Source organism: Elephas maximus, chromosome 4, assembly GCF_024166365.1.
Source record: "Elephas maximus indicus isolate mEleMax1 chromosome 4, mEleMax1 primary haplotype, whole genome shotgun sequence".
Classification (NCBI taxonomy): Eukaryota; Metazoa; Chordata; class Mammalia; order Proboscidea; family Elephantidae; genus Elephas; species Elephas maximus.
The window spans coordinates 122,637,864-122,655,722 of NC_064822.1; the positions used below are offsets into that span (position 1 = coordinate 122,637,864).

Consider the following 17,859-nt stretch of genomic DNA (forward strand, 5'->3'; position numbering starts at 1 on the left):
AAATTCAAACAAAATGACAAAATTTTGAGAGTTTATGATTTGTCCTTGTAGGTTTGAAATAAACGTCAATAAGACAGAAGATACAGAGCATGTGATTATTCCTGTTTGCCTGAGAGAAAAGTTTAGACACTCAAGTTACACCCACCATACTGGCTCTTCACTTTTTGGTCAGCCTTTTCTTATGGCTGTACCACGAAACAATACTGAAGATAAACTCTATAATCTCCTGCTTTTGAGAATGTGGTAAGTGCCAAAACAATCCTACATTGACAAAATAAATATGGAAATAAAATATAAACTAGGTGATAGAAGTAAAAATGCAAGGTACTAGTAGAATATAATTAGATAGGTCTGTATTATCTGAACTTTGTTTAGAAAGATAGCAATTTTAAATATCAGATTGCATTCTAATCCAGGTTCCTGCTCATGTAAAATTCATTAGTAGGTAATTTCAAGACTAGGAAACCTGAAATGTTTTAACTGTTTTACATCAGAAATTTACAGTTGGAAAGAAGTAGGCAATTATCAGTACTGTAATGGATGTGTGTACTCTAAAATCATAACAAATATCATAGATTTTATTTCTTTATAGACACAGCTAGTCCAAACACTCATACTAATAGTTTTATTTACAAGAATTAACTATCATGATTGATAGTATTATAAGATAGCCCCCTCGTTTCCTTCCTAAAACCTTGATTTGCATTATAAGGTAAAGAATGCCATTTGATCCTTCTCTTTTATCCTTTGTAGTTGATATATTTAGTATTTCTTACCCAAAAAAACCCAGTGCCGTCGTTACATACCTATTTTAATCATTACAGTTAAATAACCTGTACATAAAGATCAAATTAACAGGTATAAGTGATCTTATTAATAATACATATCATGTAAATGATGGTCTTTTCTTAAGTGTTTTTTTTAAGTCGAGGAATTATTTGCCACAAATATTTAAACATCTAAAAGAAAGATGTGAATTCCTAAAAGTAACAAACTTCTTTTTTTTTTTTAAGACAACCAAAGCACATTATTAGTTGCACTTGTGGTACTGTATCTTGAGGTGAAATTTATCCTTCAATCTACGAAATGACCACTGTTAAAAAAAAAAAAAAGTGTTTTATTGAAAGAATAGGAAACTCTTTTTTTTTACCTTTTAGTTTTTAGCTTTTTAGGCCTGACTTTGTTTGGTTTCTGATTTTATTAGCCGATACGTCAAAATATCTACTGAAACTGAAGAAACTGAAGGATCCCTACACTGCTGTAAGGACCAAAATATTAATGGGAATGGCCCAAATGGCATACATGAAGAAGGCTCACCAAGTAAGGCTTCCCTGTTAAATTGTAAAACCTTTCACTTGGATTCTTGACTTGGAGAAAAAGAAAATGGGAATTGAGGAACTAAAAAATACCTGTGAGCCTGGGGAAAATAATTTTTTTGTTGTTACTGTTGTTTTTGAGGGTATACACAGTAAGGCATACACCAATTCAACCGTTTCTACATGTACGATTCAGTGACATTGATTACATTCTTCAAGTTGTGCAACCATTCTCACCCTCATTTTCTGAGCTGTTCCTCCCCCATTAATGTAAACTTACCGCCCCCTAAGGTTCATATCTTTTGAGTTGCTGTTAATCACTTTGAGAATAACATTAATTTAAATGTAATACTGGGTTTATTTTAAAAATTTCTAATATCTAAAATTAGGTGAAATGGAAACAGATGAGCCAGATGATGAATCCAGCCAGGATCAAGAACTTCCCTCAGAGAATGAAAATAGTCAGTCTGAAGATTCAGTTGGAGGAGATAATGATTCTGAAAATGGATTATGTACGGAGGAAACTTGCAAAGGTCAACTCACGGGGCACAAAAAACGGTTGTTTACATTCCAGTTCAACAACTTAGGCAATACTGATATCAACTACATCAAAGATGATACAAGGCATATAAGATTTGATGATAGGCAGCTTAGGCTAGATGGTAAGTATTTGTGAAAGATTTCTTAAACACTAAATTTGAGCAAAACATGTTATTTTTAACTATGAAATTCTACCCTTTCTTGAAAAATGCTATTTACCTGTCTAAAATTGTAAATGAAAAATCTTATTTTCTAAGTAGACTAAAACCTGTTTCAGTGTTTATTAAATGAAGATTGAATTCATACTTAAGTTTTATAGCTTTTTTTTTTCTTTTTTCTTTTTTTTTTGTCCCTAAATTATTTCACTGGCTTAGAAATAGCTATTTGTTTAATCATTTAGTATAGTAGACAGCATTGTGTTTATTCTGGTATATATCTTAACATTAAAATCTGTTAACTTTAACATGACAAATTAAAGTTCAAAGAAAAAATATGTTTTCTACCTTAGAAAGATCTTTCCTTGCTTTGGATTGGGATCCTGATTTGAAAAAAAGATACTTTGATGAAAATGCTGCTGAGGTAAGTTGTCACACATCCCTTCTTTACATTTCCCAAGTTAATTACACTGTTTTATTATACTTTTACTCCTACCAAATTTGTTTGTTTTGCCAGTAGAACAGTGGTCATGAACTAGAAGAGAAATGGCTTTGCAAAAATACCTTTTTTTAAAGGTACAGAGTTGGTTTTGAATATGCTTTCTGTTTACACTTTTTAGTCATTCATAAAGGTGTATACATGAGTTATTTAGAAAAGTGGTGTAAATCTCAGTAGAAATAAACATTATGATTCTTTCGGGAAAGTTTAGGAGTTTTCATTATTATTCATAGTAAGATGGTATCACTAAAATGAGTTTTGTTTCATTTGTTCTCTTAACTCAAGAAATACTTCTCTTTAGGATTTTGAAAAACATGAAAGTGTGGAATATAAACCTCCTAAAAAACCCTTTGTGAAATTAAAAGACTGCATTGAACTTTTTACAACAAAAGAAAAGCTAGGTGCTGAAGATCCCTGGTAAGAGACAAAGTTAAATAGCAGTTTCTAATTATTTTTTCAAGGATTCATGCTCTGGTATGTGCTGCATCAAGTTGAGGAAGTGATTACTAATTCCCTTTGATATTTTAAGTAATAAACATATCTTTAGATAATAAATAATAGTCTAACATAGCCTCTTGAAGGCCCTGGGTAGTGCAAATGGTTAACATGCTTGGCTGCTAACCAAAAGGTTAGCAGTTCAAGTCCACTCAGAGGCACCTCAGAAGAAGGGCCTGGTGATCCACTTCTGGGAAATCAGTCATTGAAAACCCTGTGGGGCACAGTTCTACTCTGACACAAATGGGGTTCCCGTGAGTAAGAATCAACTTGATGGCAGTAAGTACTGGTACTAGTCTATTAAGAGGGATGAGAATGTCTTTTGAAGTATTAATATAATGTTAAGCTTTAATACCATTACAATATTTTTTATATTAGCCATTTTACCATTAATAATTAATTTTAGTTACTTTTTCCCCAAAATTTTTAGCTATCCAACCTATTTTAGAGAAGCTTTTTTATGGAAATTGTAGTGATGTGTTTTATAGTGTTATTAATTCCATTGGAGCCCAGAAGTTTTGAGGTTTTCAAATATTTATATGGACAGTTTTGGGATACATCATGTCTTTTCAACCTACCAAAATGTAAATAAGATATCAAGCCTTCACCATTTCTTTGAATACTTACCTGTATATTAGTTTATAATGGTTAAACCTGTATGGAAAATGTATTAAAAATAATAAGACATTTGTTTCAGCCTGGCTTTAGGCATATAGTATTTGCTCACTGAATGAATGTAGAACTCTCCAAACGTTTGTTTTCTTGCTTTCGTTAATGAGGCGTCCTTATTTATTTGTATCTCTCAAGCTTTAAATATTTCTCTATATTTTTAGGTATTGTCCAAATTGTAAAGAACATCAGCAAGCCACAAAAAAATTGGATTTATGGTCCCTGCCTCCAGTACTTGTGGTACATCTCAAGCGATTTTCTTACAGTCGATACATGAGAGACAAGTTAGATACCTTAGTTGACTTTCCTATCATGTAAGTTTTAATTGGGCAGTTCTAACTTTTTTCAAACTTTTTTTTTTTTAATCTTTTTTTTAAATTGTACTTTAGATATAGGTTTATAGAGCAGACTAGTTTCTCATTAAACAGTTTATACACATATTTGTTTTGTGACATTGGTTGTCAGCCCCACAACATGTCAACACTCACCCCTGTCGACCTTGAGTTCCTCATTAGGAGCTTTTCTGCCCCTCCTGCCTTCTAGTCCTTGCCCCTGGGCTGGTGTGCCCATTTAGTCTCATTTTGTTTTATGGGCCTGTCTAATCTTTGACTGAAGGGTGAACCTCAGGAGTGACTTCATTACTGACCTAAAAGGGTGTCTGGAGGCCATAACTCTCCGGGTTTCTCCAGTCTCTGTCAGACCAGTAAGTCTGGTCTTTGTTTTTTTTTTCTTTTGTGAGTTGGAATTTTGTTCTACATTTTTCTCCAGCTCTGTCCAGGACCCTCTACTGTGATCCCTGTCGGAGCAGTCAGTGATGGTAGCCAGGTACCATCTAGTTGTGCTGGACCCAGTCTGGTAGAGACTGGTAGTTGTGGTCCATTAGTCCTTTGGACTAATTTTCCCTTGGATGTTTGGTTTTCTTCATTCTTCCTTAATCCAGACAGTGTGAGACCAGTGGAGTATCTTAGATGATTTTCAAACTTATTTGATGCTTTTTGTTATTATCCGTCAGTAAACATCAGATACCATTGGACCAAATTATCCATCAGGATTGGTGTTCCATGATTTTTATTCTTTCTTAAAGATTTTCAAAGAACAGAGAAGATACACTTTTTCAAAAATAGAATTAAATTATTTCTATTTTACATTATCTTATGAGTTCATTGGTCCCATTTATAAATCTTTATACGATACTTAAAGATACTGTAAGTATCCTTATAAATACTTTATAGGATCTTACTGATTTTATTTTTCCTAGGAATTATTTTATCATTACTCATCAATTATTCTTAACTATGGTATTTTTCCTGATATACTGTATTAGCATAAAAACGTGAATCTGAATACCAGTGATCAGTGGTGCATTTTTAAAGTCTTGACTCCTAAATAAATTTTTGCCAAAACACTCAAATCTCAAGGGTACATGTATAATTGTTTTATGAGTTATTTGGCCCTTGGTAATTTCTTTAGTGAACTGTATATAAATGAGAGTCAGAATAGAATTCATTTCATATTGGGGAAAACATAAAACTAACTTGATTTCTTTTTTAAACAGTGACTTGGATATGTCAGAATTCCTAATTAATCCAAACGCAGGTCCTTGCCGCTATAATTTGATTGCTGTTTCCAACCACTATGGAGGGATGGGAGGAGGACACTGTAAGTTGACATTTTGCCTTTTAACTTAAATCCTGATGTTTGTTAACTCCAGACTTCTTAAAGGTATATATTACTTCATAAAGGTAAAATGTGAGATGTGTCTTACGCATAGCAGTTGTTCATTGTTGTTGTGGTTTGTGCTTTCAAGTTGATTGTCACTCATAGCGACCTGATAGCACAGAATAGAACTGCCCTACAGGGTTTCCTAGGCTGTAATCTTTACCAGAGCAGATTGCAAGGTCTTTTCTCCCACGGGGCAGCTGGTGGGTTTGAACTACTGGCCTTTTGTTTAGCAGCCAAGCTCTTAACCATTGTGCCACTAGGGCTCCTTTAATGTAGTCTCTATGGGAGCGGATCGCCCAGGTCTTTCTCCCAAAGAGCTGCTTTTGGGTTCAAACCACTAATCTTTCAGTTAGCAGCTGAGTGCTTAATGATTAAGGAATGAATCTGCTTGTGAACCTTTTTTTTTCCACATCAGGTATAAAGGATAGAGTTAATCACAGTACTTGTTTCAAGGCACAAGGATATCATTGGTCCATTCAGGGTTCCTCTCCTTTCCCATTCTCCTTTTCCCTCACCTTTTGAATATATTTGATGTATGTACTTTTATAAATCATGCATAATTTTTAATTTTCAGAGTTGTGCTGTGCTGTGGATCTCTATGTGTTTTCTTTTTTCTCTCTTGACTTTTTTTAAGTGTTATCTATGTTGCTTTGTGTACAGTTAATCCGTTGCTTCTAATCACTCATAATTTATATCCACCATATTTTACCTCTCCACTTCCCTCATGGTGAACATCCAAATTGCCTTTACCTTTCTACCACCACAAGATAAGCATCATTTTTTATGTCCCCTGTGTGGAAAAAAAAAAAGCTTTTTTCTTTTTTTGTGTGAGAATTTCCACCACTTGTCTGTCAGTTTCTCGTACTGTGGTGGCTTGCATGTTGCCATGATACTGAAAGCTATGCCACCAGCATTTCAAATACCAGAAGGGTCGCCCACAGTGGACAGGTTTCAGCTGAGCTTCCACTAAAACAAACTAGGTAGAAGGACCTGGCAGTCTATTTCTGAAGGAAAAAAAAAAACGGCGAGTGAAAACCTTATGGATAAGCAGCGGAACATTGTCTGATGTAGTACTGAAGATGCCCCCCCACCCAGGTTGAAAGGTACTCAGTCTGTATGCTGAGCAACTAATTCAAGAAACTAAACTATACGAGGAGGAACGCAGCATTGGGATTGGAGGAAGACTCACTAACAACCTGCGTTATGCAGATGACACAACCTTGCTTGCTGAAAGTGAAGAGGACTTGAAGCACTTACTGATGAAGATGAAAGACGACAGCCTCCAGTATGGATTACATCTCAACATAAAACAAAAATTCTCACAACTGGACCAATAAGCAACATCATGATAAACAGAAAATATACAAGTTGTCAAGGATTTCATTTTGCTTGGATCCACAATCAGTGCCCATAGAAGCAGCAGTCAAGAAATCAAATGACACATTGCATTGGGCAAATCTGCTGCAAAAAAAGTCGAATCAATTCCAACTCATAGCGACCCTATAGGACAGATTAGACCTGCCCCATAGGGTTTCCAAGGAGCAGCTGGTAGATTAGAACTACCAACCTTTTAGTTAGCAGCCAAGCTCTTAACCACTGTACCACCACGGCTCCCTCTGCTGCAAAAGGCCTCTTTAAGGTGTTAAAAAGCAAAGATGTCACTTTGAGAACTTGGGATGTCACCTGACCCAAGCCATGGTATTTTCAGTCACCTCATATGCATGCAAAAGCTGGACAGTGAATAAGGAAGACCAAAGAAGAACTGATGCATCTGAATTATGGTGTTGGCAAAGAATATTGATTATACCATGGACTGCCAGAAGGATGAACAAATCTCTCTGGGAAGAAATACAGCCAGAATGCTCCTTGAAGCAGGGATGTCTAGATTTTGTTTCAAGTATTTTCGACATGTTATCAAGAGTGACCAGTCCTTAGAGAAGAATATCATGCTAGGTAAAGTAGAGGGTTAGCAAAAGAGAACAAGATTCTCAACAAGATGGACTGACACATGGCTGCAACAATGGGCTCAAATACAGCAACAACTGTGAGGATGGTGCAGGATTAGGCAGTGTTTTGTTCTATTACACATGGGGTTGCTGTTAGTAGAAACGAACTCTGTGGCACCTAACAACAACACACGAGGATTTCTTTTGGAAATTCTCTGGATTTTAGAGTGTTTAAGTACTGCCAGAGTGCTCCACAAAGTGGCTGCACCAGTCTTTACTCTCCAAAAGATAGATTTTCCTGTTGAACCATCTTTGTTTCTTCCCAACACTCTTGTTGTTTTACATTAAATGCACTTACATTTGTGATAAGTAGCTTTTCTTTCTCTGTTGTTCCTTTTATCAGGACTTGACATTCTTTCCTGTCCCTTTAGTTTTTTTCTCAGATACTGCAGGTGTTACCCTAGCTTTCTCATGATTCCGTCATTTAATTTGTGAACACTTTATACCCTTTTTGGGGGTCTGTCTCTTATAGACCATGTTGTTAGGTCTTGTCTTTTTATTCAGTCTGAGAGTTTTTGTTTTTTAATTTGTCAGTGCAGTGTCTACTGTACAGCAGTCTTGAGTTGAGATTGACAAACTCACAACACCCAGCACCAAGTTTACTTAGCTTTAAGAAAGGATACAGAATAAGAAATAACATAGCATACAGAGCAGTAGGTCAGCAGAGGTCTTATAACCTCCCAGCTGCAGCTTCTCTTGTCTCAATCATTATGCACTAAGGATATGCTGGTGCTGAGAGCAAGGCTGAATATGTTTTGACAGCCTCAGCTCATGGACACCACCAGCTCTGGAGTCCTTTCAGCTTACAAACTTAGCTTCCATTTTTCAGTACAGCTGCATCTTATAGTTACCATTTAGTCATTAATCAGTGAATGGTTTGTAGTCCTTGGACAGATTCTCATTTATCTTGGATTCAGTACAGATAAATACCTAACACTTCCTTGAGTTCGACGGCAGTGGGTTTGGTTTGGTTTTTCCTTGAGTTCGATGATGCAAAGGGGTTTGGACCAAGAGTCAAGTCTAAGGCTTTGAGGAGAAGAGGCAGAACCACTTGTTAACTATATACTTTTAGTGAGTTTAACCCATTTCATTTATTGTATGTACTGTATTAGGACTAATTTTTTGGCATAGTATGTATTTTCCATTTAAACATAAATAAATAAATTTTTTTTTTTTAAATATACTTTTAGTGAGTTTAACCCATTTCATTTACTGTATTTACTGTATTAGGACTAATTTTTTGGCATAGTATGTATTTTACATTTACTGGACTTTTATTTTTTCTTTTTTCCTGTTTTTCTTTGAATAGATCAGTTCTTTTTTTTGTTTGTTTTGTTTTTTGCTGCTATTTAAAAGTTATGCAGTCTATTTTTGTTTTTGTGGTAGATACAATTAAGACACATAATCCTTTATTTCTCCCACTGACTTCTTAAAGCATCTATATTTTTACCTGAACAAGATAAATGCTTTAATATTGTTATGTTCCTTTAGTACTCTCATGTCCCTTTGGTCTTACTGTTACTACGCCCCCCTACCCATGCTGAATATCTAAATTTTAGTTTAGGTTATTACCTAGTTTCTATCTCTTCTCTGTCCTTCCCTCTTTCTTACTCATTTTTAAAATAATAAACCTGAAGATCTCTATTTCCCACATCTCTTACAGAATACTCCTATATATTTTTTTCTATTCTCATTTGAAAGCTTGCTCGAAGACTGCCTTTTTTCTAAATGAATCTTTGTGTAACAACCTTTCAGGCCAAAGATTATCATTCTTAAGCTTTTACCCACTGCCGTCAAGTCAATCCGATTCCAACTCGTAGCGACCCTATAGGACAGAGTAGAATTGCTCCGTAGGGTTTCTAAGCCTTTGATCTTTATGGGAGTGGATAGCCATGTCTTTCTCCTCTGGAGATGCTGGTGGGTTCAAACCACCAACCTTTCAGTTAGCAGATGAGCGCTTAACCATTGCGCCACCAGGGCTCCTTCTAAGTCTTCACATTTAAGTGTTATTTTGGCCAGATATAAAGTTTTGGGTTCAATGTTCTTTTACTTTAATATTTTAAATATGTAACTTCAGTGTCTTCATGTATCCATGGTTACTGTTGAGAAGTCTGACATCAGACTGGTTCTCGTTTCTTAGTTGTTTCTGGAAGCTTTTTAAGTCTTTTTTGTCTTTGACATTCTTAAATTTTACTGTATTGTATCTAGTTGTGCGGTATTTTTTAATATATATTTCCTTTTAGACCTTCTGCAAGACCTTGTATTCTGTTATCGTTCGTCTTTTGTTAATTCTGGGAAATTTACCCTCATTATTCCAGCAAATACTCCTTTTTTTCTTTCTAAACCTCCTCAAATTGTTACTTACAGTTCTATACTTAACTCTTTTATATTTTCTTTCACTTTATCCTTTCCTGATGCCTTACAGGAGAATTCCTCATTCTCATATTCCAATTCATTAATTTATTCTTCAGGTTTAACTATTCTGTTATTTCTCCACATTGTGATTGTTATATATTTGAACTATTGTATTTTTCATAGCTCTTATTACCATGTTTTTTGTTTTTACTTTTTACTTTTTCATGTTGCTTACATCTTTTGCTATATCTTTAATATTTATTAAACTTATTTTAAGTACTTAGTACATCTGATCTAATAATACTATTTCAGTTGATTTAGATTATTTGGTTTTATGGTCCTTTTTTTTGGTGTCTGGTTATTTTAGCCTCAGAGGTCATGTTCCCTGACAAATACTAACAGTTCTGCTGGTAAGGTCTTTTAGACAAGCGCATAGGCTAGGCCTATGTCCTTCCCAGTGAGTTTGAGAGGGTAAGGGGTGAACCACAAAGCAAAGATCCCCAAGCAGCACAGAATCACTCACTGTTAACCCTCCACTTTATGACTGCTTGACCAAGGCACCTACTGTGATCAGAAGTTCTACTTTAATCTCTTAGAAATAAGCTGCCTTAGGAGGAAGTTGTAATCCACCAGTCCTAGGGAGTTGGAATGAGGGGAGAAAGTAGAGTAGTACATGCTTAAGAGAAGCTCTTCAGTTTCTTCAACTCCTCACTAAGGCTGATTTTTAGAGCACATGGGTGTAACCACCCCAGTTGTCAAATACCATGTTAGCCCAGCAGAACTTTTAAAAACCCTATACCTCTGTTTCAGGTGGCCTGAGTGTTGCTGATTTCTGTGAAAAAGAACCAGGCAGTGATTGCCCCATGCTTGAAACTTAGCACACTGTTACATTCTGCAGGCACCTTGTATGCTCACACACATATCCACATCAGTTCACACTGATGTGCCTTATAGTCTTTTCTGGGGGGTTCTCACAATTTTTTTTTTTTTAATTAGTTCTTTGATCATAGCTTTCCTCTACTTCTATAGTTTTTCTTCATAGTTGAGTTTTGAGGAGAGGGAACCAATAGCAGGTAGGATATGAGAATTTCTTCTACATGGTAGATGCTCCTTGAATATTGTTGAATAAATGAATTGGAGTTTAAACCATTATTTTGGCTGGCTGGTTAGTTTGTCTGGTTTTTAAACTATCTTCTGGCCCCCAGAAGAGCGTCACCAAAGATAGAAGGGCTAACTATTAAGTCTAAACATACTTTACTTTTAAAGTAATTTTTTTTTTCTCCTGTGAGCATCACCCGGTCAGGTAACATAATAGAAGTATGTTCCTCCTTGGTTTTAACCATGTGAATGATAACCACCTCAGTTGCCTATGTATATCTGAATAAGAAGAGTAATAATTTTTCTTTTGTGAGAGCTAGAATTATTTAGAAGATATGGCATATGAAGTGTCACTTTTTAGAAGCTATGATAAAAAAATAATTGGGGAATGTTTTGCAACTTTGTTTCTTGAGTTGTTGTGTACCTCATACACAGCATGAGGTGAGAAAGGGGATTTTTTTCTTTGTTTTAACTTAAAGCAAATCTTAAAAAATTGTGCAGATTAATCACTTTTTAACTTTCTCTTGCTCTATACTTATGTTACAGATTGAAAAAGAAAACTCTGCAAATAATGCTAGAATTGTTAGGAAAAAAATTGTCATAGAAAATTAAATAATAGTTGAAATTTCAAACTTTGGTGTTAAAAATAGACCTGAGTTTAATGCCTAGCTCTGCTACCAAACAGCTATACTGCCTTGGGCCAATTAATATCTTGATACCTCAGTTTCCCCAGCTCTAAAATGGAAAGAACAATAATGATAATATCTTCTTTAGGAAATTAAAAAAATACCATTGCTGTTGAGTCGATTCTAACTCATAGCAACCCTACAGGACAGAGTCAGACCACCCTGTAGGATTCCCAAGGAGTGGCTGGTTGATTCAAACTGCCGACCTTTTGGTTAGCAGCCTATCTCTTAACCACTGTGCCACCAGGGCTCCTCTTTATGAAATTATACACAAAGTACATAGCACTGTGTTTACGTAAATGTTAATTGCCATTGATCGTCCGTATTGTTATTCTACAAATTAAATCTATTCTGTTTGTCCCTGAGATGACAGTTATGAATTTCAAGTTATATGAAAAGAATTTTAGGTATCTAGATTGTAGGAAATTATTCCAAAAACCTTTAATAGGTTGAATTAGTTGAATGTGTCATATAGGTGATTATCATGTACTGTTTGATATTCCTTATTTTGATGATTATAGAGTTTTGAGTATTTCCCCCAGGAAACCATAGATCATTTTAGTCATAGAAGTGATTATATTTTTTCACTAGATACTGCTTTCGCAAAAAATAAAGATGATGGGAAATGGTACTATTTTGATGACAGTAGTGTCTCAACTGCATCTGAAGACCAAATTGTGGTAAGTGTGTCTTATATTTCCTGAAAATCATAGGATCCATTTTTTCGAAGAGTGAATATAGATTAATAAAAGGGGCCAGTGAAATACTGTAGCCTATATTCTAGCAATTCTGGTAACCAAGAGAAATTTGCTCCAATTTAAAGAAATGTAAAATTGTTCCCAAAGTAGAAATTTGTCTTTTGAATTTGCCTACTAACAGAAGAATAAATTGCAGTGAAAAAATTTTTCTGGTAGTTTTCAACATGAAGTGATTTTCTAAAGAAAATAATAAAATATTCCTCTGAAAAGTAGGCTTAGATCTTAACTTTCTAGAGGTTGACTACTTAAAGGCAGAATGCTAAAACAGAAAATATCCTTTAAGGGTTTGTCATGCCTGTGATTTCTATAGTAAAGTCTTATCCTCCTCTATGACAGTTAAGCATTTAAACTCAAATGACATAATTAGATTAAACAAATCATAGATTTTAGAAAATTAGCCCTTGGGTACTTTTAAGGAGCTCTGATGGATCAGTGGTTAAGTGCTTGGCTGCTAACCAAAAGGTCAGTGGTTCGAACCCACCAGTGGCTCCACAGGAGAAAGATGTGGCAGCCTGCTTCCCTAAAGATTACAGCCTTGGAAACACTATGGGGCAGTTCCACTGTGTTCTATAGGGTTGCTATGTGTCGGAATTGACTCGAAGGCAGTGGGTTTGGTGTTTGGGTGTCTACTTGTTACTTTAATATTTTTTGAATCGTAGAAAAATGATTACACTTCATTAGTCTGTGTGCCACAGCTAGAGCCAAAATATTGGCATGTATCATGCTTAACATCAGAGCAGTTTTTATTTCAGATATTGATTGATGAAGGATGACTTAGTATGTTCTAGGAAAAAAGCTAAGAATTTCTTGATGAGATTTGATTTTTCTATACATTTGCCTTTCTACTTATTTTGCTTATTGATCACAATATTACAAAGAGTAGGAAATATATATAGTATTTGCTCATCTCATGATCTTTGCCGTACAGAAGGTTTCTGTTGATTTCGGGGAGCACTGACTGCTTTATGCGCTTCCCAGTTTGAACTAATATATTTTTGAGGGCAGAGACTACCTTTTTATATATAATGCTTTAAAATCTTCAACTTAAGTTGTTCAACTTATTTAACAAATTAATAAACTTCTGAGCCAAAATAGTTTTGGTCTGTCATTGACTCAGCAAACCTGAAATAATTTTTAAATGCCTGTTTCTTTATAGATGTAATGTACATATATTAATTGTGCTGCTGCTTGTCTTCCCATAGCTATAGCAAAGAGAGACTTGAACACTAATATTTTTCAAATGTGTATATGCCTAATTTAGCTACATTTCTAGTTTATATTTTGACTCCTAATTCCCCACTTTTCAATTCTGTTCTCTTTAATCTTTCTACCCAAACATCTAAAAATTGGCACCATCCTTCTTCAAAGACTCTTTGACAGCACTGCCCTAATCCTGCCTGGAAGTAAACAGTATATCTCGTTTTATATAATAAATGAATTTCATGTTACCGTGTGTCTTAACAATGATGATTTTTTTTTCGTTTAGTCAACGAGTATTTGAGTCTGTATATAGGATACTATTCTAACAGGGTTGAAAGACAACTCTCTTTGCTTTCAAGAGGCTTACAATCTAGAGAGGACAGACAAGTAAAGTAATCATTATAATATGATAACTACTATTAAATAATTTGCTGGGGGCACATAGAAAGGGGACAGCTGTCTCAACACAGATTTGGGGTTTGAGAGGAAGGACAGGTCAGGGAAGTACCTCAGTGAAAGTGGTATTTGAACTGAATTTACAAGTACAAATAGGAGTAAATTAGACAAAAGAAAAGTTGTTTTAAGCAAAGAACAGTATGTCTAAAAGCATGGAGGTGTGACAAGCATGGAATGTTAGAGGAACAGCAAGTAATTTGGTTTGACTGAAAAGAAAGGCTTCTGTAGGGATATGGGGCAAAAATTTGTCTGGAGATAAATTTAGTACTCAGATCAAAAAGGGTGCCATGCATTATTGTTTAAACGTTTCTTTAAAGGCTCTGAGAAATCACCGAATAATTGTTAAGCAATAGAATAGCATTATTAAATTTGCATCTTAACACCTCTCTCAGAATACTGTAGAAGATAGATTGGAAGACATTGAGAAAAGAAGCAGAAAGGCCATTCAGGAGAATATCACAGTAATTTAAGCAACAAGGGCTTCTAAATTAAATGTAGTAAGAGCATAGACAAGGGGAAGATGGATTTATGAGATATTTACTAGGTGGAATTAGTAGAATTTATTTAAGATTAGATATAAATAAAATACAGATTCAAATACAGAGATGCGGAGAAGGAGCAGTTAAAGATGACTCTTTACTATTCACCAAGGTAGGGAAAATATGATATTTAAGGTGCTTATATGACAGCTTTGTGGAAATTTCCATCAAGTGATTAGACTAATGTGACTGGAGTTCAGGGGAGAAAACTTGTGTAAGTTATGAGTTTGAGTTGTTAGCCATAGTTAGCACTTGAAGCCATAGGTTTGAATGAGCCACCCAGTGAGACAATATAGCTTTGAAAACAGAACAGGATATTTTTAATTGAGAATTTAATGAGCCCACAAAAGAGTTTAAGAAGAAACAGTAGAAACAGAAGATCATCTAAGGAAAAGTGGTATCACAGAAGCCAAAAATAGTTTGAAGGAAAGGAGAGTGGTGAAACACTACAGAGTAACTAACAAACTAAAAATGTATCCATTTAATTTGCTTATTAGGAAATTATTGACCCTGGTAAAAGCCATTTCATTGGAATAGTTGAGGCAAAGTTAGATTACATTGAATTGAGGAGTGTGCATGAGAGTAGGTGATGACTAGTCTGCTGTTCTTTAGGCTTGATTGTGAGGTAGAGGAAGGTAGAGAGGATGGCAGTTAGAAGGGTGTGGAATGGAGAAGGATTTATGGGTTTATGATGGCAAAATACTTAAAGGACTTGTTAAAGATACATAAGTGACGATTGATGGAGCGATATATTTAAAAGAGTAGGAAGAATTAGAGCCCAAAGCAAACATGGAATGAAGTGGGTAGTATTAGAGGCTCACTTTTTCCTTAGAGACAAGACAAGACAGAAGGTGGCATAAAATTCTATTTCATATTAGAGTAACTAGGACCATCTGTGAAATGGTTGTATTTATTAATTGGCCCAAAAACCTTAGAAAGTAATAAAAAAGTTTTTAATTCCAGGGCCCATTCTTCCTTTATGTATAGAAATACCTATTGAGAAGAGTTAAATCAATTTTAGTAACTATCAGTTGTCGATGTGTGGCTTTCCTATCTGATTTTTGCCCTACCACCAAAATTGGTAACCAGCTAATAATTCATACTATATTTAATGTGATCTTTGAGAGTCATTACCATTTTAACATCTTTTGTTTGTTTTGACAGTCAAAAGCAGCATACGTACTCTTCTACCAGAGACAAGACACTTTCAGTGGAACTGGCTTTTTCCCTCTTGACCGAGAAACTAAAGGTGCTTCAGCTGCCACAGGCATCCCATTAGAAAGTGATGAAGATAGCAATGATAATGACAATGATATAGAAAATGAAAATTGTATGCACACTAACTAATGAAAGTCATAGAAGCCATAAAAGAGAGACTTTCCTGCTGGTGGTATCTGTTGAAATGATTGAAGTTACCCACCACATTAAAACAAGAAGTCTGAGATGGGGAGTTTCAGATAACCGAATGTAAATCCTTTATCAGATTTTAACTTGTGCAGTACTTGAAGTGAAACACAACGAAAACTTTAACGGAAATTGTCTCTTAATACATTTACAGTCTTGTATTTACAAGCTAAATATATATAGGAAATCACAAATAAACCCCTTTTAAGTTTGCTGCTGTTTTGATGAATTATGTTTTCTTTAATTTTTTGGATGTGAGTTAACTGATGACAAATGTTAAATTTGTAGATGTTGGTCATTTATTTTGCTCTAAAAATACTGCAAGAAAACTATGGCTGAACTTAGTTTTTTAATAACCTAATTTATGTGCATTAGGCTGCCATGTATACTACTATGATATTTTAGCTACAATATCCGTGTGGCATAAATACTGCAGTAGTATTCTTGGAAAACTGAATTTCAAGTCTATCCTTGGTAATCAGTGTGAGCCTATTAAAAAACCAAATCCTGATAGAGGAAACAATCTTTAAAAAGTTATTTCCTTTTGTAGTATCATTAAAAATCCAGAATATGATGTTTATCTTACTGCTACTGTGGAAACAGGTTCTAGATTTCACCCTCCATCTAAAGTCATTTTTCAGTTAAATGTAAGGTTTTTTTGTTTTGTTTTGTTTTTACTGCTACTGGGATTTATTCCTTAGACGTTCAAATTCTTTTTGACTTGCTTTTTAAGATGCATATCTTTAATTTGATGTTGGTCCAAAATTAAAATTTTCCTGTCTGTTTTTGTCTACCCCTTTTTTTGGTAATTTAGCAATTTTTAGCTCTCCCAATTATGTAATATAAGGACAGACATAATATTCTGTGTCCATAGTAATAATTGCATCAAGTTTAGATGACAGATTTTTTGGCTTTTAAATCATTAATGGGCAATCGGCTTTAAAGGTAGGTTTGTAAACTTTCTTTGTGTGTTCCTGATGGAATTCACCATAGCCTTACCGCTTTTCTCAGAAGATAATTTGTTGTAAGAGAGTTGGCATTTGCATGTTCCAGAGTCAGAACCTGTACAGTATATAAAGCATATAAACCTTGAATTTGATTTTAGTTCACCACATTCAAGGATCCAGGATGCCAAAAATAATGTGTGAACATTTGAAACATTTTTCATTTTGCTGCTTTTTCCCTTTGATCTAGTTGAAAGAATGTATTGTCGATTGGCATACAATACTGCCTTTAATAGAAAATCTAAATGCTGGGACACATTTCACATACCGACTACCTGAGAAATTGCTTTGTGTCCCACTGTTATTAAAGCAAAAAGTATAATGTTCTTCACTTGAACTAATCAAATACAATAGATTATAAATTGTGTATTGTAAATAAAAGTTCACTCTGTGAGTGCACATTTTGGTAAATTATTTATTTATGTTAGCATTAAAAAGAAAAAGAAAAAAATGCATTTGACCAGGATAAATGAGGTATGTTGATCATGGCTTTGCTTTATACCTTGGTATTAAAGCTGGTTTTTCATCCTGGTATTTTAAAAGCTGCTTTGGGTTTTTTTCTTTTTTTTTTTTTTCTTTATCTTTTTTTTGTTTTTTTCTTCTTTTTTTTTTTTAATGTAAACTAGCCTCCTGCATGACAGAGGTTAAAATTTAAAATTTTGTCTGCACTTGAGTTCACTTGAGTTTACATTTGAAATGTGCATGTTTATTTATACAGATTTCAATAAAGCTATTCAAGGCCTTATTTAGTCTTTTATTTCTTACTCTGAATCTTTTTATAAGAATCTCCCTATTTTATGGGTAGATAACTGTTGCTAGACTTTTTAGTTATATAATTAATGCTAGAAAGGAAAGCATGTCAAAGCAAAGTGAATTCTACTGTTATGGAAACGTTTTAAACTTTTTTTTTTTTTTTATACTGCATTCATGAAACAAATATGTTTGTGAGCCTACCAA

The 17,859-nt window shown here is 34.6% G+C and overlaps 1 protein-coding gene across 5 annotated transcripts in view; it reads left to right on the plus strand.

Annotated features, from left to right (window-relative positions):
• Positions 1 to 17,613, plus strand: part of USP15 (ubiquitin specific peptidase 15) — a 138,828-nt gene extending 121,215 nt beyond the window's left edge. For 2 of the 5 annotated variants that reach the window (XM_049883753.1, XM_049883754.1), the window contains 9 exons: positions 52 to 243; positions 1,205 to 1,320; positions 1,706 to 1,978; positions 2,365 to 2,435; positions 2,812 to 2,927; positions 3,839 to 3,988; positions 5,230 to 5,333; positions 12,133 to 12,221; positions 15,659 to 17,473. In XM_049883753.1, coding sequence (XP_049739710.1) covers positions 52 to 243; positions 1,205 to 1,320; positions 1,706 to 1,978; positions 2,365 to 2,435; positions 2,812 to 2,927; positions 3,839 to 3,988; positions 5,230 to 5,333; positions 12,133 to 12,221; positions 15,659 to 15,841 — 1,294 coding nt within the window. In that variant the 3' untranslated portion in view covers positions 15,842 to 17,473. Of the gene's footprint in view, positions 1 to 51; positions 244 to 1,204; positions 1,321 to 1,705; positions 1,979 to 2,364; positions 2,436 to 2,811; positions 2,928 to 3,838; positions 3,989 to 5,229; positions 5,334 to 12,132; positions 12,222 to 15,658 lie in introns of all 5 variants that reach the window. The other 3 variants (XM_049883757.1, XM_049883758.1, XM_049883756.1) reach the window with 2 other exon arrangements.
• Positions 17,614 to 17,859: the final 246 nt, after the last annotated feature.